Consider the following 22910-nt stretch of genomic DNA (forward strand, 5'->3'; position numbering starts at 1 on the left):
CCTAAGCAAATAGATTTGAAAGAATGCGGAGACCGTATCTGTAGCTAACACGATTTAGTCATTTGTTGTTTGTCTGTAGCAGACAGAGTTGTTTGAAAGACTTCAACTGGGGCTGATTCTTCCATCTATCTGATATCAAACTTGGTGTTTGTTTGTCATTGGCTGGCTTTCTGGTTCATTTGTGTACCTCCTGGTCAGGAGGACAGAGAAAAAGAAAAAATATCCATGGCTGCTTTTTGTTGTATTTTTTTGTGGAATTATTTAGAATCCTGAAACATTTTTCAAAACTTCAGTGTTTCTTTTTACCATCTTGAATATCATCTGGAAATGAACAGAGACAAATTGCTGTTAAAGTGGAGGGAAATCTTGACAGCAATACTTAGTAAGCAGAGGAACAGTCTCCCAGGGGAGTTGCTGGAAGCTGTCACTTAGATTGTATTAAAACAAGATTGGACAAGGCACTGGAAAATCTACGTTAGGAAACAATCCTGTAATGACAAAGGGAGGGACTAGATGACCTAATAGGATTTTTTCCGTCTCTGGTTTCTGTGACAATGTGAGGAGGACAGCTGCTTCCACAATTATTTGGTGCCCAGATTTTATAGTATTGTATCCCTTTCCAACACTTGTTTAAGTGTTTCTACAGCAGAGGAGGAAAGGAGAGTCAACTAGTGTTAGTTACTGTTAATGTATAAAAATACGGCTGTTTTTGTAGGTTGGCAGCCAAGTACACCGATGATTTAGTTACTTAAATTCTTCCTTTGTCCCATTTTCTGAGGGCCAGATTCATTCCATGTAGTAAATGGGCTTAAACATGAGACATCTCATTTATAATTCCTTTATTGTTTCTTTCTTCCCCTCCAGTCCATCTTGGCTTGCCCTCAGTCTCCCAGGGAACTTACACTAGAAAAGCTACAAAAGGTGCTGAGCAGCTAATTTACAGAGATCATAAATTCTTCTGTTGCTTTTAAAGGCAACAGTTTTGCTGTTCTTTTTACAAAAAACATGCCCACCAGTGCTTTTATGGGCAAGATTTACTCTGCTCATGAAGCATACGGAGCACTGTTTAATGCAACATCAGATTAGAAATTGCTATGTTTTGTCCCCAACCTTATATATTGCTAAACCTACCATCTTAAATGGGGAGCACAAGTGGCTGGAGGTTATAGTTTGACCTTAAGTGCAGTGTGACTGAAAACCTTCAGAGAGAGAAAGGATTTAGTGTAGTGCTTATGCTATAGCTCTTTTAACAATCCAGTAATAGCTAAAATCATGCAGTAACACAGAAAATAAACGCATTTTAAAATAACAAGCCACTGATTTTTATAACCAGCCATTTCCCTTTTGTCGTGTTGCAAGCTATGTCTCTGCATCTGGCACTAAAACTATTTTTTCTGTCTTTTTCTGTCAAAAGCAGTTATTAATTAATTAAAAATGCAACTTGTGCTAATGAGCATATCATAAAAGTAGGCAACATAAATGGAACTGCCTCTTTCTAAAAATGTAATATATTTCACATGATAATTCAGAGTCTGATACAAACCTCTTTCAATCAAGGAAACACTTCCCAATTGTTTTGTGATCTTTAATTGGTCTTATAGTTGTATTTTGCTTGGAGGAGGCAAAGGTGGGTTGTCTGGCTCCTGGCCCTTCCCACACAACAAGCCTTGCAGAAGCTCAGAAGGCTGAGGAGCTGTGTGACAGCTAGTGACTCCTCCTGGTCTCCTCCTGGGGAACATGCCTGGGTTTTTTTAACATCTGATGTTTAGAAATTCAATTCCATCAAACTCTCTGTTTTTAAGTGGTCTACTATAGAGTTATTAATTCTTCTGACTCAGATTGATTTTTAGCGTTTTCAATCTTCTCCTGTTTAATTGATTAAATCTAAGGAGGATTTATGGAGAAGAGTCTTAATTCCTCTGAACTTTTGTTTTGCAAAATGGAATGAGCCAAATTCTCCTCTGCTCATGAAGTCAGCTCCAGGTTCTTCTGGTTATGTTGGTGGACGTTGTCATCATCTGTTGCCAGCTGGACCATCTTCTCTCAGCATGGATGGACATTGTACTCCAGATGATGCCTTACCACCACCTTGTGCAGTGATAGGAACCCCTTTTCCTGTTTCTAAAGAACGTACTTTCCCTGATATATCTTCACACTGAGTGTGGTTTTCTTCTGTGGCTTCATTAATGTGCACACCCTGGAGCGAGGCACAGCTTGGCGGGGACCGTTTCTCTTCATCTGCTGTTTCAGCTAATGCTGTTGTTAGAGGAAGCCTAGGTTGTTGGAGGAAGTCTTCATATCCAAAGATAACCTCCTGGGGAAGTTTTGATGGCAAATGTGGTATAGGGGGTGAGGGGATCAGGTGTGATTGGTTGGATAGGCAAATGCAGCCCAATGGTGTCCAGGCTTAGCTGCCTCTTAACAGGCCTCCACAGCTAAGTGTGCTGGTAGCTGATGAACAAACCAGATCTCTGCTGCTACTAGCTAGTTTCCTGAATTTCATGTGAATAAAAGTGGGCAGCGTAGCATGTTGAGGAAGTTATACTTTGGTGAAGGTCTCTTGGAGTTTATCTACATGAAAAGCAACTGCTACTGTAAGCACTTATCAGTATTTTTAGCACCTAACTAGACCTTCTACAACTGTCCTGTGATTTACAGCTACATGACGGTGGTGTAAATGTGCCCTAGAAATCCTGGTGAAAGTATCACTTACTGAACATAAAGATGGGCCCAGCTGCAGTATCTGACATCCTAACATGGCATCATGGCACTCAGCATATGTGGGGAAAGAAAGGGTTAACATTTTTCAGGTTTACAAGTATGTGTAAATGTCTAGAAAACCATAAACTTTTTTTTTTTAAATCTATTAATCATAATTGTATGTTACTTTAAAATAACGGAATAAATGCAGTAGGCACTAGACAGGAAGGAGACTAGAAATGTCAATTATTTGTATGTCAATTGAATGGCATTTATACCTCAGTGACTTATTAATTAAAACCTGAATCTAATTTCTTTCTTTGTTTTTTTTTTTTTTAGTTTGTTTTTTGCTTTGCCCTAAGGCTGAGCTGCTTTTGTTTTCAGCCACATCTACTTTGTAACAATTGCCTTTCCCTTTGCAAGAGTCTCCCTATAGCAGAAAGACGAGACTAATTCTTTACAGCAGGGTGTACAAATTTTTGCCTGCAGTGTGGAAGAGTGGTTCATTCTGAAATGTCTGTTACCCTGCTGTTTCGCTAACAACTAAATCCAGTGATGTGTGAAAGGTACTTGAGCAGCTTATAATATAGGCATTAATACTGAAATGTGCAATAAAAGCTGCTCTATATGAAGGAAGGGTTTCTAGTAGCATGGGCAGCCTTGCAAAGGTTGTCAGAGCAGCAAACGGATCTGACTGTCAGTGCTAATCTTCGGTTCAAAACTGCTCTCTACGCCAGTTTTCTCCCATCACAAGAGAAGAAGGAAAACTGTTGGCAAAGATACATCTAAACAAATCAGCTTTAGCTCTTGCAAAAGGAAACGAGCTAAGGTAGGAAACATTAACTAGTACTTACCATGCGTAGTGTTTGCAGAAATGCAATGCATAATGCAGCTTGATAATGGTCTCTGTTTTGGTGCCGCATTTGCATTTGTCTGGGGCTGCTCGTTTGCAGAGGCAGGTTAATCATCAGTGCATAGTATCTGAGCTTGGCTGGCTAAGTGTTAATTAACCATTGACTTAAACTTACTGCTTTAAAACAGGCATCATTAAAAACAGTATCAACAAGCAAATAAATAGCAATGCAAATGCTTTTGACCTTCGTTTTCAGCCTTTTCTGTAGCCCAATTGTATTGTTTTAGATAACATTCACCTAATCTTTCTCACCCTCATCCTTTACCTTTTTCGAACACCTCTTCTTCCCAGAAGCAAATAAGGAGTTACACCTATCCGTATTTATTATCTGAACTGTTAAAAACTCATAATTGTTGATGTTTAAGGAAAAATATAATAGTACCTACTAAAAGGAACTGTTTGTATAGTTTTTACCCTGTAAATCAACTTTCTAGTTTCTTAAGGAAGTGCCCTGACTAGTGTCTTAAGCCTGTTACATTTTTACCAAAGTTAGGGATTCTGTGAACTATTTCCAAGTAACAGAATAGAGAGATTTGAAATTTAGGGAGACTAGTTGATAGAGAAGGAGGAATGACAATTGCAGGTTTTGTGTTTTCTTTCAGTCTCTTGCGTGGTCTTCTGTTGAGAATTTCTGTTGTATGTTTGCAAAAAGTTTCCAGTAGTGCTGCTGTGCATTTGTACCTGCGTGGTTTTGTATTTGTTAGAGTTTTAGTGCATCGTTTGACTCTTGAGCCTGGCAGAGAGGTGTCTGGTGTCCACTGCCTTTTCTCATTATGCAAAAATATAGGCCTGTTAACTATTTTAAACTCTCTTAACTGAATACTTAAAGCATCAAAGCAGTCATTCTAGTAGTCACCTTGATACCTCCTGAGCCTCAGATGCAACCAGTACACAGTATGCCAGTTACAATGCCTTTCTAAGCAATGTGTTGCTGTGGTGATGCATTGTTATCTAGTACTATTTCCTGGCATTTGAATATTTTGACAATGTGAAACACGGCACTTTTTGGATGTCTGCAATTCCTCATCCTGTTACTTTGCATAATTCCTTTCATTTCTCGTGGTCTTCTGGCTCGTGCCTCAGGCGTGCAGTGGTCGGCCAGACCGCTGCTCTGCAGTGCCCTGTGCCTACCCACGATCCCGCAAACAGCACCTGTGCCTTCCTCCAGCTCTCTCCTGTAACCATGACAGTGGTGCAGCAGTAAGAGCACTTAGTGACAATTGGCTTTGTTGATAAGCTATCTCCAGGATGCTCTGGCCCATGTGACAATGGCTCAATGTGTCTGCTAGTGGCATAAAAGCAGCCTGTGTGACTCGTTACTTGTGTCTTTAAGATTTTTCATCCTGCCAACCTTCAGCATTTTTTGTGCCGCTTCAATTTCGACTTCTCTTTCCCTCCAAAGAACTTCTAAATTGTACCTTGAACTGGAAATGTGTGGATGAGTCTGAAAATAGCAACTTCTTACTTCCAGAAGAGACTGTTAATGTCAGTTCTTAATATGACAACAGCATTTTCATTCCCAGCTAAATCTGGGGATCAAAAATATCAGTCCTTATTCAGGCACAGAATGAGAGACAGCTTCTGTCCTCAGATGTTTGCAACCTCGATCTCCACAACAAGCATGAAAAGAGCTGTGGTGGCTTCATCTGATAAATCATGCTGCCTCCCCAGAGTTGTTCAGTCTGGTGGCAGCTTCATCCTTCCCATCTGAAACGAGTGGGCTAAATCCACAGCTGCAAATTTGGAAAGGAGAGGAATATGTCTGCAAATCATCTTTCTCCTTCTTCACTCCCTCTCCACTATCAAGGGATGGCAGAAGTGAGATCCAGCTGAATCTTGTCTTGGCCCCTAAGTGGGTTTTAAGGAGTGGGAGAGGAAAGTGGAAAAGAAATGAGAGGTTGTTGAGCAAATGGAAAACAGAAGCCTCTTCCAGTCGCAGTGGGTGGCAAGAAAAATTTGCAAAGCTGAGAAGAGAAAGACAAAAGGGGCAGATCTCCCATTGCATAACAAAAGCAACTGAGAAGCAAAATCAGTGATTTTAGGCATGACAGACCATTTTCGTTTACAAGATCATCTACCAAATTCTGAAAAAAAAATTGTACTATTGGCCTTATCCAGCTTTTGCCTGACTGTGGCAAGGCTGAATTTGCTCTGGAGTCAGAACTTGCTTGCGGTTATCACAGAATGAAATTACAGTTATAGCAGCGCTGATTTTTTTTTCATAGTCTTTCTTTTTCTTAATTATTCCCTTTAGGATTTTTTCTTCTGCTCTCACGAGCATTAGAAACCTCTCCTTCTGAGAATCCAGTACATAGTAACTTACTGTCATCCGAAACAAATGTCCCTACTGGTACATGCAATCTGCACTCTATACCTGGAAGAATAAAGAGTGTGTGGGTGGCAGTAAAAATGACTCAAATGTGGGTGGGAATTCTCAAGGCTCTGCAAAGTACAGCAGGATGAGCCAGAACCAAGACAATTTGAAGTAACTGTATATGTGATACAGCTAAATCTGTAAGTAATGCTGCAGGTGCATGTATTGAACATTTCACATGACTGCTTCTTGGCATGTAGTGGGATGATAAATGAATCCAGTAATGAGAAGATGAGGATAAGGATTAATTCAAAACACTACACTACATTTACGCTGGTGTAAACTCCGTTCAAAATGGTTCGTTTGCTCTGGCACAGCGCTGAAGTGACTCAGTGGTGAGTCAGATCCACTGTGACTAAGAAAATTAGAAAGAGTTTTCCTCTCTTTGTCTCCTGGCTCTCATACTTTTCTCTCCTTGGCATGGTTGTATAACATAAGCAGTAGATATTTTGCCAGATAACTCTGCCTTAATAATGTTCCTTGTCCCTTCGTACCCAGTAGATGATATGACAGCTGTTTACTAACTTAACGAGTATTGTATACAACTATTACTGAGTAATCCTTCAAGTTTTTCTGTAGCATCTGCAAAACTGGCTTAGCTATAAATGGGAACGGAGATTTTACGTGGTTACATTTAAAGCTGTTAACTGAGCACAGTCTCCTATTCCAAGCAGCAAAGGTTATCTCAATTTCTGAATATCATCACTCTGTTTTGAAAATACCCCATAGAATCCAGTTTATGCAGCAATGTTATAGTCCACATGACAAATATGCCACTATGTGGATGCAAATAATCATAGACTCATAGAAACTTTAAGGTTGGAAAAGACCTCTAAGATCATCAAGTCTAACGGTCAGCCCAACACCACCATGCCTACTAAGCCATGTCCTGGTGTGTTGTGTCTACGCATCTTATTGAGCACTTCTGGGGATGGTGGTTCCAACACTTCCCTGGACAGCCTATTTCAATGCTTTTCCCATAAAGGAATTTTTTCTAATATCCAACCTAAACCTCACCTAGCACAATGGCAAAGTTATGAGTGTGCAGCCACTGACAAACAAGTGATAGTACCATGCTGTGCACCTTCTCCAGGGTACTCTTGCAATAAAGACAGAAGAAAATCCTTGACATTTTGCAACCTGATGTTGAAGAGCTGGCCACGTGTGAGAGGTTTATATTACCAAGTGGGAATTAGCAAGAACAATCCCTGATTTCAGCCTAGTAAGTGGAATAACTTGATAGGAAGATTTTCTGGGCCAGTTTTGTACTTAGGTTAGAGGGTTTTTTTAAATTAATATGTAACCCATTTCTGGGAGCAGGAACTAGAATCTTACTTCAGCCAAAATCAGGGAACAGGATTTACTGACAAAAATTGTGAATTTGCCTCAATAAAGCAATGCTGTGACTGGCTGGGCCATTTAAAGTTGAAATGCTTCATCTCGTTCAAATGTATTATTAAATTCCGTAAAGACCTTCTGTAAATATCTGGAGTTCCTTTTTATACCTGTATTGCATGATTGATTTCCTGTACATTTCCACCACTTAAGAAAAAGTACAGCTCGTTCACATATTAGTTTCATACCCCAGTCAAAACAGTAATTTGGGAAATGATTGAGGAAGTATAAACAGGGTGAATATTGACTAAAGGAGTTCAGTCATTTTCCATCTTTTTTGATTTGCATACTCTGAAAAAATTCAAAATGAAGCTACATACACTTCAATGTTGAATTTAAAATTATAGATAATGTACTTTCCTACCCAGTGTTAAGGTGTTTTTTTTCCTCTGATCTAATCATCAGTCCAGGGTCATAAGATGAAAGCGGTAGCAGATTAATTTATCAAGGAGTTATGTGTTTGTATGTTCTGTTTCAGTATAATGTACATCAAGCACACCTTGATTTGTTTTCATGGCTTACAAGTGCTTGGAGAGGCATTTGGGATATCTGGGGTCCAGTGGGCATTTGGCTAAACCTGAGACTGTGTGCCCTGGCAGCGATAAAGACTGCCAGCACAAAGGGTAGCTTCCACAGGAACACAACCAGTAGGTTGAAGATGCCTTTTATTAAGCCACATGTAGGATACTGCATACAGCTTTGTGCTGTCACTTACCAAAAGATGCTGATTGACTGAAGCTAGTTCAGTGGAGAAGAGTGAGCTTCAGAGGGACCTAGTAGCAGCATTGGCATGCTTACAAGGAGGCCTCCAAGGGTATGGGAACAAGCTCCTTGCTGAGATTCATGGTAGAGAGAAGGAAACATCTGCCATAAATTGAGAAAGTAGAACTTATGACTAGATAGAAAGAAAAAAAAATCTCTGTAAAGATAACTAAGCACTAGAGCAGTCTGCCTGGAGATAGTGCAGCCTTCACCACTGGAGGTTTTCAATATCTGACTGGTCAAGTATCTGAGCAGACTGTTCTGAATTGAGTGTCAACCTTACTTTGAGCAGGAGGTTGGATTAGATGACCTCCTGAGATGCTATCCTATTTGATTTTTTCTGTCATTCTGTGGTGCACTTGCACACTTCCTTACTTAAAGCTGAATTATATTTCTACTATTAGCTATATGGCAAAGTGCACCTGATGAAATCTGAGTGCCCTTTAATGAGTAAATGTGAATGTCCATGTAAATGAAAATTATTCAGGAAACAGAGACAAAGTATAGAAAAGAGATTGATTTATCATCTCACTGAAGTTTTAAACTTCTGCCCATCACTCCAATATCTAAGTACTTTTCTCCTTTCCATCCTAAACAAATAGTAACTCCCTTAAACAGGTAGCCACAGTCAAGTCATGTGTGTTTCAAAAGAGCTTTAGTCCTTCGTTTCAGGGTGAGAAGCTGCCTGATGGAAAGGCTTATTGATTGCTATTATTTTTGTGCTTTATTCTGTTTCCCTTTGCCTGAAAAGGTAGGTGTCTGATGGTGACCACGCTCCCCAGCAAATTTGTTCTGTGTGAAAAGCTTTTAACTATGAATTCTATATACCCATCTTCTGTCAGTTTTGTTTCTTGGTCATGCAACTGCACCATGCCTTTGCATAGCAGCAGGATCCGTGTGTTGTTGGTTGACTTCCAATATCTTTGTTCAGGATAGGATACAGCTAGGACTTCATCTGGAGATTTCAGAGTATGCAGATGGCAGGATTTGGACCTACCTCAACAGCTAACACTCAGTGGTAATAATGCGCTATTATACCAACCTGTTGTACCCTTGAAATGGAAAAATATCCTTTGATATGATTGAAGCATTGCAGCAGTCTAGCCTTTTGTCACTTCTACAAATTGTTTACTCCCAGGGGTAAAAGATGTCCATTACCGCTGTGCATTTTGATAATGAGATAGATTTTTAATTTTTTTTAAATTAAAAGATTTACTGAAAACTTTTCATTTTCAGGAAAGGAAACAGGTAGTTATGAGTTTAACATATTGAACGATTTTGTCTACTTTCTTTCTAAATTGGAGAAATATGGATTTGATGGATGGACTGTTCAGTGGACAAGAAATCAGTTGGATGGTTTCATCCAGAGGGTAATGGTCAGTGACTCAATATCCAGATGGAGATCAGTGACAAGCGGTGTCTCTCAAGGGTCCATAGTGGGACCAGTACTGTTTGTTATCTTCATCAGTGACATAGGCAGTGGGATCAAAGGCACATTTGCAGGCAACATCAAGTTTAGTGTTGTGGTTGACGTACCTGAGGGACAGGTTGCCATCCAGAGGGACTTGGACAAGCATGAGAAGTGGGCCCATGTGAACCTCATGAGGTTCAACAAGGCCAACACAAGGTCCTGCAGCTACGTCAGGGCAACCCCTAGAATAAATACAGGCTGGAGGATGGAGGGATTGAGAGGAGCTGTGCTGAGAAGGATTTGGGAATACTGATAGATGAAAAGCCGGGCAAGAGCCAACAATGTGTGCTCACAGTCCAGAAGGCCAACCATATCCCAGCAGGTCAAGGGAGGCGATTCTGCTCCTCTACTCCACTCTGGTGAGACCCCGCTTGGACAGGTGCATCCAGCTCTGGAGTCCTCAGCACAGGAAAGACATGAACTTTTTGGAGCAAATGCAGAGGGGTGCAAAAAAAACATTGAGAGGGTTGGAACACCTCTCCTGTGAGGAAAGGCTGAGAGAGTTGCGGTTGTTCAGCCTGGTAGAGGCTCCAGGGAGACCTTATTGTGGCCTTTCAGTACTTCAAAGGGGCTTGTAAGAAAGACAGGGGCAGATTTTTTGGCAGAGCCTGTAGTCATAGGCAAGGATTTTGTTTAATGGTTTTAAATGAAAAGAGGGTAGATTTAGACTAGGTATAAGGAAGACATTTTTTACCATTGGAGGGTTAAACACTGGCACAAGTTGCCCAGGGAGCTAGTGGATGCCCCGTCCTTGGAAACATTCAAGGTTAGGTTGGATGGGGCTCTGTGCAACCTGATACAGTTTAAGATGTCCCTAATTATAATAGGGGTCTGGACTAGATGGCCTGTAAAGGTCCCTGTCAACCCAAACTATTCTATGATTTACTGCTTACTTTACTAAGTGAGTAATGCAATGAGATAGGATGTACTTAGACTTCACCGTTGAGAGAATCTTCAGAAAACTTGAGTCTTCTTTCCAGGAGTCAGCTTGTGCTTTGAGGTCTATGCTGCCCTAGTTCAATCTCTCACGTGTCAATCCGTAAGTAGTTGTCATTCATCAACTGAAGTAAAAAATTAGATCATTCACACTCCTAGCAACAGCATGAGAGGGCAGACAAGCAATGTCATTGTGATAGAGTTACAATTATTATACATATCATCTTTTATATATTCTGCCACTTCATCAGTTATTGCAACCATAGCCAGAGAAGAAGCAGAGGCTTTCGCTGAGCTGTCTGTAATATGTAGTATCTTTTTCCTGAGTGTTGACAGCTAATTTAGAAGCCAGCTTTAACTAGTTAAGGTTATTCCTTCCAGCATGAATTACTATGGTTTTGCTATCATTGCATGTGTTCCAGGCCTGGTGTTTGTACTGTTCTGCAGAGTTTAGGACAACACTCCTTACTGTCTTCAAATTGTGCTTCAAATGATGTTATTTACATTTGTTGCATTAGGTTCATTGTTCATTGTTCTGAAGTTATAAAAAAAGTTATGAGAAAAGGTGGTTACGTGTACTTTGTTGCGGAGCTTTCTGATCGTGTTTTAAGTGACACATAGGTTTACTTGTTGTGGGACAGGTGGTAGCATGCTTAGAGCAGGGAGTGCGGGGAGGTCCTCACTTGAAGAATGTTCCTCCACTGGGAGAACATTCTTCTCTTTGACCCAGCCCAGAAGGCTCTGCCTGGCTCTTACCGTTCAAAGCTGTTACTCACACCTGAAGGGGATGAGGTAATTCATAATACTTTGTCTCAGAGTGTTAAGGACTGTTTTGACTCCAACTTCAAATTACACACTACGACTTTGACTTGGTGATCATGGAAAGCTGGTGTAATCCCTTGAAGAGAAGTTAAACTGTTGGTAGTGTACTATGTTCCTAAGGACATACTCTGTTGTTTGGGTTTGAGGAAATCTCAGCTGAGAATTAATCTTTAAATTGATCTTGATTAAATCTTCATAGTAATATGATCTTCACATCTGGATGCCTGGGCACAAAGAGCTGGTGCAGTCTTGAAGCAAATGTGGGATATTAAGAAGGTTTCTTACAATCTACCACTTGAACCATAAAAGATCTCTCAGAATTGAATGTTGCCTCTTCTGTGCTCTGTTGATATTTTATTAAACACTGAGACCACAATCTGTCAAACTAAGCTTTCAAACTGTGCAAAGAAGTAGTAACCATATGGTTAGGAATTCGTTTGCTGCATTAAACTCCCTCACATCAATATAACCAAGAAAAGAAAAAAAATAACAAGGCCATCATTACAACTAAATTGAAAACATGAAACAGTTGCTGCCCTAAGCTTATAAAATTTCTGGGTTCTGCTGGAACCAATTATTCATCTGTGAGATGAAGCCTCTGAAATGGTCTGAAGAGAGAAGAGAAAGGGGCACTGATGAAAGCCTCCTTGGGCATGTACCCAAACAGGGCTGTAATTCTCATTCTGGCCAAACAAACTCAGGTTTCACGATAATTTATGGTGTCTGATCAGTCTAACTACATAAATGTATCAGGGAATATTATTAGTTAATACCTGCATCAAGTTCCTAGCCTCAGATTCAGCTATCACCTCTCCTTTAGAAAGATGGTATTATTTGTTTTTAATACTAAAAGTGGTGAAGATTCTGCCATGTCTTGTGCTCTGTGCTTTGGTTAGAAGAGGGACATCATAAAAAAAACCCAATAAAACGGGGGAACAAAGAAGACTGTCAAGACTTAGAGTTACATGAAGAGTTTAAGTATTTCCCATTTTAATTCAGAGATAATTATGCAAAATCCATTGGAGTTATGCTGCTGTGAGCATCAACAAAATGATCGCTACCCCTTTTCACCCTGTTATAATTAATAATTTCTGTTACAATTTTATCGAAGTTATTGAAGAGGTCTCTGTGGCATTGTCCAGATAGTTAATGTTGCTTATTCCACAGAGTGAATAAAAATTATGCATTTGTTTGTGCTGTTAAATTTAGGGAAACAGAGTTTATTCCGTGATGAATCCAGGTTACCTGAGAATGTGTTCTCACAGTTTATTTTAGCAAAGCAATTCCCCCAGGGAGTGTTAGCCAGGAAATTGTATCATCTGTGCTAAACCAATTGAATTATGGAGACTATGCATTGCATTAGCAATGCTTGTGCAGTACAAATCTTCCAAGTGAAATTATATTTCTTCTCAGCTTGATATTCCAAATTTAAGTTTATCTCGTGACAGTTAAATAAACCGTGCTTAAAAACCTACACTCAGTCAAGCAATTTTAAACCTGAAGTTTTAAACTGGTGCTGATAGTTGACAGGCTGAAACTTTAAGGTGTCGACACAGGTAGTAGTGACTATATTCCATGTCTAAAGTTGCAGAAATCATCTAGCAGTCTGCATAAATGACACCATAAAAAGAAGAGTGAACTGGAACAAAGCTGTTTTCAAAACAGTAGTTCAGAACAGCAGTGTGATGTGTTGCTGTTCCTTATTGCTGATTTAAAATAGACTAACAAGTTTTCAGAGGTGAACCAAGTTAACAATGATGAAGTTAAATGAGATTCTTTAACCTGAATGACACTCCTGTTTTTGGTTTTTTTTATTGTGAATGGCAAAATAGACCCCAAGCACAGACTTTCTTTTCTGATAGTCATTTGAGGTTAACTTCACCTTTGTCTGTGTTACACATTGATGTTCTAACATAGACAAGCCCTTGTTCATTTTAGCAGGTAGATATCTCCTCTTGAAAAACACACTGAGGCCAATGGTGAAACAGTTTAAGTTAATGGGGTTATAAGGTAATTGGAAATTTAAATTTATGAGAATTGATGACCTAGCAGTTCTGAGCAAATTTAGGGCTCAGTTCTGTTCTCATTCCAATCAATGGAAATGGTGGTATTAAATTACAAGGATTAATTTCAGAATAATTGGCAAAGCTCCTGGCTTGTCTATGTGAGGGATTTAGTGCACAATACCCAAAAGTGACAGCTCTGAACTTTATTCTGTAGGCATGCTGTACATATTCCTCATGGAAACACTTTAGTAGTTATTACCTGCAAGTCACTTTCAAAGCAGATGCAAACATTTCTTAACAAGATGTTTCTTGCTATGTATTAAGAGTATATGTTCAGTAGGATCATGAAGAACATACAGTGAATTGCAAATGCATGCTTAAGGTTAAAACCTCTCAACTTCCTTCTGCAGGTGAGTCCTAAGCTAGCTTGCATTTTGGTGCACTGTATGGTTGCCTACAGGGAAAATGTGTTTGCTAAAGAGAATTGTTTCCATTCTATAAATTCAGAGACTTAACTATTGCACATTAACGTTTTTGTGTAGGCAAGACAATAATTGCATTATAAATCCTGAATTGTCTGTAATGAAAATAAGCATTGTGGTTGTAGGAGATTTTTGAGCTAATTGGCATTACCTAATTTATTCTAATTAGTCATATTCTAGAGAGTGAAAGAAAAACTCCTCATATTGAAGCTGCTGTATGGATCAGTATACTTAGTCATCTGTACCTTTTTTCCCAAACAGGCAGGAGAAAAACATTATCACCCAACCTGCGCACGATGTGTCAGGTGCAATCAGATGTTTGCAGAAGGAGAAGAAATGTATCTTCAAGGTAAAAACAAAGAAACCGCCCCAAACCAAACCTGTTACACTTGGCATCATGGCCCTCTTGCCCGTACCTGCTAGCGTGGCTGAGCTGTTTTGCACATATTTTCGCTTCATAACTACGAAAGACAGTGTAGGCTAAAGAAAGGCAAAACCAAACCCTTGTTGCTTCTTTCTCGCTATTACTTCTTTCTTGGTTCAAATCCAATAGCAAGTGTGAATCACAGAAAGGATGAGTGGTAGCAGTTATTTCCTGCAGATGGAAGTACTTAACAGTGAAGATTATAAAGGTTTCCATTTACTTAAAAAAATATGAATTTTTCTGCAGTGATAAGTGCTCCAGATGAAAGTTAATACATATACGAGACAGCTGCTTGCTTAGAGCAGTGCGATGTCCAGTTCTATATCCTTTGCCCATTTGGATACGAGGAGAAAATCTGAAGGTCCTTATTTGAATTCACCTCAGTCAGCCCTAACTGCCTTCAGAGGGTGGAGAAGAACGTACCATGGGGCTGAAGCCTGTGCCAAAAAATATGCCTGTGCTTTGTGGTGCCATAAGCTTGCATCACTTAGGAGAAAGCTGTGCAAGGATAAATTCTTGTCAGGGAATTTCAGTGGTAATAGAGAACAACTTGCACAATAATATAGTCAATGGGAAAAAAATGTTATTTAATATAGGTAGGAGCTAAAATCTGTATTTCATATGTAGCAACTTTTAGCTGTCCTAAACTGATAAATAAAACAATGTCTACACAGTTAAATACAGGGCCAGACACCAGAGAAAATGAAGGCTTTTGCCTGTGTCTTTGACTGGCAGTATCTTTTCAAAGGAAAACAGAAAAAAGAAACTCAGTAGGGTGTGGGAACTGCAAGGCTGGTGTATTATCTGAAAATCACATGCTTGCCCAGATTACAACTTTGCGATTGTCCACAGTTTTCTACAAGTGTAGTTCAAAATCATTCATTAAGCTGGAACAGTTAGACTTTATTTAAAATACAGCAGTGGTCTCAGTAAGATCTAATTATAATTTAGTATGTTATTTAAAATGACAATTTTGTTGTCACTTTGGTTTGCAACAAGAACTAGCTCATTAAAGGACATAATGATCCTTGTCTGTGCTCATGGATTCTCCCTCAGGAGCCAGAAAATGCTGTGGTTCTTCCGATTGCAAAGTAGCTTAGCATTACCAAAATCCCCTGGGAAATCAATGCTTTAAAAAAAGATATCAAACTACATATTTGTTTCTAGATTTGAAACCCTCTGAAACTGAGTTGCAAGTGAATTTTCTTTTTAAGGTAGGATATTTTTTAGGGTTTGTGCTGATTGTTAGTTCAAATAATCACAAAGCATGCTCAAATCCTGATGGTTTGGAACCATCTTAATCTGTTTTCTATGAAACATTCATACCAGCTTGTAGTCATATACTTTTTGTCTTCACATGAAGAGCATTTGCCATTAGAAACTGGTTTCTAATCTGTGATTAAGTATTTGGACTGCCTGACCTGATGTGTTAGATAATAAAAATGTCAGAGCCCAGGGTTTTAGAATTTATTCCTCATCTACGTCGTAAACTGCTGTAAAGTTCCTTTTGGTGTTACATGTGCCTTAGCAGAAACTGAGACATCAGCGCTCATCCAGCAGCTGACCTTTGGGTAAAAGAGCTCTTTTTCTTCTGTGTGAAAAAGTTCCCAGCTATTTTTGCTTTGATAGGAGTAATTTAAAAGAGTTGACGTAAATACTTTTTAAAATCATTGGAAAGATTTACATTATGCAGCAGTTGGGACAAACGCTTTCCGTAGGCAAGCTCAAACCCACTGATAATTTGAAGATACATTAGCATTGAATTTAAAGGTGCTATAAAAATGTTCCTTAGTGGTTCAGTCCCAAAATACTTCAGCAACTCAGAAAAAGTAATTTATCTGGTCTGTACTTATTCTTTTACTGCTTGAGTCTGTGCTCATCTGGATTATTTTTGTGAAACAAATTCTAACGATCTCCGTCTGTGTTCTGGGAAATAGACTTTCTGCTTCTATCTTGTTTCCCAAGTCCACTGGTTAGGAAACTATCAAACTGCTGTGAAAACAAAGCATTTCCAATAAATCTTCTTGGTGCTCTCCACCCAGTATAAACATTAGATATTTATAACACAGAAGTTCTCAACTTTCCATTTAGTTAGGCAGAAATTGCAGAGCATTTCGCATTATTTAACTGTGCGGAGGTTTAGGTTGTGGCTTGTCTGAGCTTAGACTGGCATAAACTTAAAGGTTCCTTTTTACTATCAAATCTTACAAATTATTATTTTATTTTATTTTATTTTATTTTATTTTATTTTATTTTATATAGTAACACATTCCACTTTCATTGAACACTGAATATTGGACAATGTACTCAGCTTTTTGGAAAAGGTTTCTTTTCTTTGTGACTTTGTTTCTTTTCTTCAGTACTTCACATGCAGTAGAGAATTGGTTCATTTTGTGTTTCTGGCTTCCTTTAGGATGGGTATTTCCTTGAATTTATGCAGTTCCTTAGTATTTAACTGATGAGAGACAAATAAATAGTATGGGCAGAGAAGTACAGTGAATAATTCAGAAAGACTGGATTTTCAGCTAGTGTTAAGTGCCACGATGCTATTCCACCCCATCACAGTGTTCGACTTAGTAGGACCTGGACCAGACTATTACAAGAATATGTATAATAAGAGCACAGGAAATTCTGACTGCAAATAAGGGGGAAAAAAATCTACAATGAAAGCAGAAACAGGTTGCCCAGAGATGCTGTGGTATCTCCATCCTTGGAGACATTTAAAACCCAACTGGACACAGCCCTGAGCCACCTGCTGTGAAGGGACCTGCTCTGAAAGTTGGGCTGAAGCAGCTCAAGAGACTCCATGTCACACTTCTTAGGACTCAGGGTTTGATGTTGATCTCACATACTGAAGCCCACGTACCTTTCTCAAGTGTGCCTAATCTCTAATGTGTATGTGATCAGCCCACGGATACTGAGAAATCATCGTTTTTAGCTTTGAAAGTATCCATGAAATAGTGACTGCAGTGGCATGATCAGTGTGCTGTGTCTTTTAAAACTTAATAGGAAAGTTTAATAAGATTCATATTTCAAACCTTTTAAGGTTCTTATTGGGGAACAGAGTTAAGCAGATCTTTAAATTTATTTTCCAGGTACATCCATTTGGCATCCGGTTTGTAGACAGGCTGCAAAGGCTGAAGAAAAAAACAAGGTAAAAATATCTTATTTTTACTGAATGTTATTCCATTGTCAGTTTATTCTCCATGTCTTTTTTTTGTGGCAGGCATGAATGGCAGGATTTGGAACTTTTTCACTGCTGTAATTTTAAATTTAAATGACAGAAATCTAGTAGGGTAATGCAGTATAATAACGTACTATAAATATTCAGCTTTGACTTAGCGATTAATGCTACAGCTTCAGGAGAATGCTGACCTAAGAGTATATGTATAAGCTGATTAAGGAAAAGTGTGAAAATATGAATAAGAAAAAAATGTTAGTTTTTAATTTCTGTCTGATTATGATGTGATCGTTGCATGACCTCTTCTCTTTTTATGTGGCTCTGCACTGAAAAGATCAGAGGACTTTCACTTTGTTTTTTTTAAAAAAAATATCTCTTTGGAATTTCTTTTTCATTATTTGTAAAATGTTGGCAAGCCAGCCTCAACTTAATTTAGTCTCTGTTTTTAAGTACCTCCTTAAGTCGGATGATTTGTGCATCTGTCTCTGTGGAAGGGGAAAAGGAGGGAGTTCTGGCAGCTTTAATAATTACAAGGTTAGCAGATGAATAAGCTGCCCTGAGGAATGAAGAATTAATATGTAGTTGGGGAAATGATCTCTCTGAAGTGGTGGGACTGAGATGCAACTATTTCGTTTAATGCAGAGGCCAAGTATGTTTTTTTTCAGTTCTGCTGTTCTCTGCTGCTCCAAGTGGTATCCTGGTACCCTGGTACCCTTGTTTATTAAAGCTCTGCTTTGATTCATCAAGACTTGGATGCAAGTCACAGGAAACAAGTCAGAAAAGCAGATAGAAGCTATAAAAAGATTGTTTACAAATCTGGTGTGCAAGCAAGTGCAACTTTGACTAAATTACTCTTCTGGAAAAAAAAAAAAATAAATTGGTTTGGGCTTTATCCTGAAGGATCTTGGCTGTATTTTTTGTACCGATGTGTTTGGGAAGCGATTGCTCTAGCGTTCTTCATGGAGAGTTCTGTCTATCAAATAAGTAGCATTTCAATATAAAATGTGTTGTTTAATACATGTGTACTGAATACTGTCAAAATACTTTAGTAAGTGCTGCTCATTCAGCCTAATACTATGAAGCGATTTTTCAGGCTTCCTAAAGATTTTGTCCTGCCTGACTGAAATTGCAAGGCTAAACCCCCGTATGATATATGGAAAGTGTAGTAGGTTCACACGAACACACACACAAACCCCTTTCAGCAAAAGAAAGGCGATGAGATCATTTTGCTTTCCTGCTGGCTGTCCTTTCCTCAAAAGGGCCAAGAAGGTCTACCTGTAAGTTACTGTGTAAAGGCTGACAGACACCTTTGTAACACATCTCTCCGGAGCGCTGCAAGTCTGCTGCTTCCCCAGTGGAGAGGAAGAAATCTGTATCTGAAAGTCTGTGGGAGTTTTGCCTGAGCAAGGAAAAAGAACAGCATAGAGCTCAAAGAATTTTTCCTCTTCTTTGTGTTTTTCCTCTTCTTTGTGTCTTTACACCCCTCATTGAAAATGTAAACCTAGAAGAAAGGATGCAATTTCAAAGAGGATAGTAATGAACTTTTAAAATAACTGTTGGAAACTGGTTAAAAAATGTTCTGGTCAACATTTCCAGTTTGTTGGGTTTAAAAGTTGTCTTTTTATATATTTATATAGATATATGCACAGCATGTAATTAAGGTAGATGACAAAGGCAGGAGGACTGAGTGAGATGGAGTGCAAGGGAAAAAGGAAGTTATGAAAGAGAGTTAAAACAGAAAGAGAAATGGTGAGACAGTGAGGTTGTAAACAGATGGGATAAAGCTGGAAAAGGGAGAAGAAATTAAAACAGCAAGAGAAAGAATAAGGATTAGGCATAAAGTAAAAAGATGCAGATGGACAGAGAATAAGAATGCGTAGTATAAAGATCTGAAGAGAAGCATTGGGGTCTACTGAGACATGAGATTTTATTGCAAAAATTAAGAGATTATGTGCAGCACACGTGGACTGTGGATGCTATCAGGGGTAATGTATCGTGCAGAGTATAAAGAGCATGTGTGAGATATGGAATGAGGAAGGTTTAATCAATAAGAGTCGAAATTGAACTGTTTGTAGGAGTAACTGAATAGTGTAAGGAAGCACAGAAGCAATCTGCATAAGTAGTTTAGAAAGGTGAGACTCTACACTTTGATTGCAAAACCCAGACATTTTAATGAATTGTAGTTCTTGTTTAAAACAAGATGATTCTTCTAAGTTGAGGAAAGCCACTAGGAAAACGCCAGGAATTTATTAAGAGTTATTAAATATATTCAGCCAAGTATGTTATGGGTTTTAAGGTCCTGACTCCACTGATGCACATAGAATCGATAGGTTGGAAAAGACCTTTGAGATCATCAAGCCTAACCATACCTGTCTACTACTAAATCATATCTCTAAGCACTTCATCTACCCGTCTTGTAAATACCTCGAGAGACGGTGACTCAGCCACCTCCCTGGGCAGCCTGTTTCAGTGCTTAATAACCCTTTCAGTGAAGGAATTTTTCCTAATGTCTGAACCTCCCCTGGCACAGCTTGAGGCCATTCCCTCTCGTCCTAGGGAGAAGAGACCATCACCCACCTCTCTACAACCTCCTTTCAGGTAGTTGTAGACAGCGATAAGGATGCTCCCCTCAGCCTCCTTTTTTCTAGGCTAAACAACCTCAGTTCCCTCAGCTGCTCCTCATGAGATTTGTTCTCCAGCCCCTTCACGAGCTTCCTTGCCCTTATCTGAACATGCTCCAGGACTTCAATGTCTTTCTTGTAGTGAGAGGTCCAAAACTGAACACGGTATTTGAAGTGTGTCCTCACCGGTGCTGAGTACAGGGGAAGAATCACTTCTCTGGTCTTGCTGGCCACTTCGTGTCTCGTACAAGCCAGGATGCCGTTGGCCTTCTTGGCCACCTGGGCACACTGCTGGCTCATGCTCAGTCTGCTGTCAACCAACACCCCCAGGTCCTTCTCTGCCAGGCAGCTTTCCAGCCACTCTTCCCCAAGCCTGTAGCACCGCACAGGGTTGTTTTGTCCCAAGAGCAGGACTGTGTACTTGGCCTTGTTAAACTTCATCCCATTGGTCTCAGCTCATTTATCCAGCCTGTTGAGATCCCTTTGTAGAACCTTCCTGCCCTCAAGCAGATTGACACTTCCATCCAGCTTGGTGTTATCCACAAACTTACTAAGGGTACATTCGATCCCATCATCCAGGTCATTGATAAAGGTGTTGAACAGAACAGGACCTGCGGGACACCACTTGGGACACCACTTGTGAGCCCTGGGGGACACCACTTGTGACACCGGCCATGCTGCCATTTTTTTACCCAACAGAGGGTGCACCTGTCCAGGCCAGTGGCAGCCAGTTTCTTAAGTAGAATGCTGTGGGAAATGGTGTCAAAGGATTTACTGAGGTCCAGGTACACTACATCCATACCCTTTCCCTCATCCATTAAGCAGGTCACCTTGTCATAGAAGGCCATTAGGTTAGTTTGGCAGGACCTGCCTTTCATAAACCCTGCTGAATGGGTTAAGCCAAAACTGTCATTTGTTTCTAACAGGGTTTAAAACATTGAAATAGTGCTGTTTTATTCAATTTTTGTTCTCTACTGCATTGGACATCCTGTAGGGAAAGCATGAAAGATAAGTGTGGCTTGCATGTGACATCAATACATTTACACATATGACATCATGTCTTTTACACAAGTTCTAGAAAATTGCAATATACTTTAACTATGCAGAAGATCAATACATTTTCACAGTCTGTGTTGAGTGATCATCTCAATGGCAGCCACAATATTTCCATATCAGTGTTTGCCTTGTTGACCTTGGACCTTCTGAGCTCATACAGAGCCTCAGTACGAGACAACTGAAAATGAGAGGGAGAAAATTCCCAAATCCCAGTCAGACACGTCAAACTGATAAAACTGAATCTTTTTTTATACAGATAAGCATCTCGACATACTGTCTCAGAGAAGTCCACAGGACTATTTGGGCTAAAGAAAGTCTGTGGAAGGATAGTTGTGATCATTGAGTTTGTTTGCTCTGCTAATACTGTACAGTGCAGATATATTCCTATATTGCTTCTAAAAGCTTGTAAGTATTTCAGGCAAAGACTGGAGTAGTAGGAAGGAAGCTTCCTTGACCTGACAGCTTAATAATGCTAAAATACTTTTAAGAGTCTGAACAGTTATAACCTCAAGTTGAGAAGTGCCAGCCTTCAGTGAGACATTAGATGGTGGTCATTTGGAGTGCATGGAAAAGTACATACTTTTTGTAGTGAGGCACAGGTTTTTCTATAGATTTTTCCATAGACTATGTTGAATTAACATATCTGGATAAAAAAGGATATAAACCCAACTATTTCATAGCAAGATTTGTTGAAATTTCAATTATGAACGTCAGATCTGTTTGTTTATGGTTGATATCACTGAGTCTCATAACCCTTTGTTATTTAGAAGTCATTGTATTTTGCATCATAAAGGAATCTACCAAAAAGAAAGCCATGAGGGTCTGTCACTCTGAATGCCAAAATGATTGAAAGCAGAGCAAAACCGGTTGAGTATTAAAATTAATCTAGTATTGTTACAGTTGGAGAAGGGAAGGCCAGCCTATTGGGTGACTGATGCAGGATGCTTTGCAAAATGTCATGCTGTTTGCCGTGAGTGAATGGCATGGTAGTGTAGAGTTTGATTGACTAAAGTTGTTCTTTTATTTTTAGCTCTTTGGTATGCCGGTATGATTTGAGCTCACTGTAATATGCCATCTTTTTAATGGTAAAAGTAAAATTAAATGAAATATCTTGCATACTCTTTTTGAAGTAACAGTTATGTTTTCTCTCCCTCTCCTCTATTTCTTATCTGTTTCAATTCTTTTCTGCCTTAGGAAACAAGGACTTCATCTGAGAGTATTATTTCTGTACCTGCTTCAAGTACATCAGGTTCCCCAAGCCGTGTGATCTATGTGAGTGTTTCACAGTGAAATTAGTTCAGTATGATGGGGAAAACCCGGTGCTTCCTCCTACAGTTTAGCACTTTGTGTGGAAAGCTTGTATCTCCAAACCACTGCAGTTGGTGATTCCTCTAAAATAGATTTACTTTCTCACATTTTAAATGTTTGAATACTGCATTTCCCATAACAGAAATCTGGCAATTTCCTGTTATCTGTGCTGTATTTATAGCACTTACATTACCACTAGAGCTAGTTTGTACAAAAGCATGCAAAATACTACAGTGTTTTCTAAAAATAAAAGTTTAAGTAAACATTACAGCCCACAGGTAGATTACCAGCCTGGATTCGAACATAATTAGTCTAAATCAAGCTCTTGAGCCTGTATCTGATTACCTATAAGAACACTCACGTGTGTGATTGCAGGACTCGGGCCTTGACAAATGCCAGTCCCTGACCTCAGAGGATGTTTGATGTGTTTATGGGCTACCAAGTGCCAGCTCTGGAAAG

General features: G+C 39.3%; 1 protein-coding gene across 14 annotated transcripts in view; it reads left to right on the forward strand.

Moving 5' to 3' along the window:
• Positions 1-22910, forward strand: part of ABLIM2 (actin binding LIM protein family member 2) — a 156265-nt gene that overhangs the window by 83170 nt on the left and 50185 nt on the right. For 13 of the 14 annotated variants that reach the window (XM_054066429.1, XM_054066437.1, XM_054066432.1 and 10 more), the window contains exons 7-9: positions 14123-14210; positions 17381-17439; positions 22338-22415. In XM_054066429.1, the coding sequence (XP_053922404.1) occupies positions 14123-14210; positions 17381-17439; positions 22338-22415 (225 nt within the window). Of the gene's footprint in view, positions 1-3281; positions 3530-14122; positions 14211-17380; positions 17440-22337; positions 22416-22910 lie in introns of those variants that run through there. The other variant, XM_054066438.1, reaches the window with a different exon arrangement.

Source organism: Cuculus canorus, chromosome 4, assembly GCF_017976375.1.
Source record: "Cuculus canorus isolate bCucCan1 chromosome 4, bCucCan1.pri, whole genome shotgun sequence".
Lineage (NCBI taxonomy): Eukaryota > Metazoa > Chordata > Aves > Cuculiformes > Cuculidae > Cuculus > Cuculus canorus.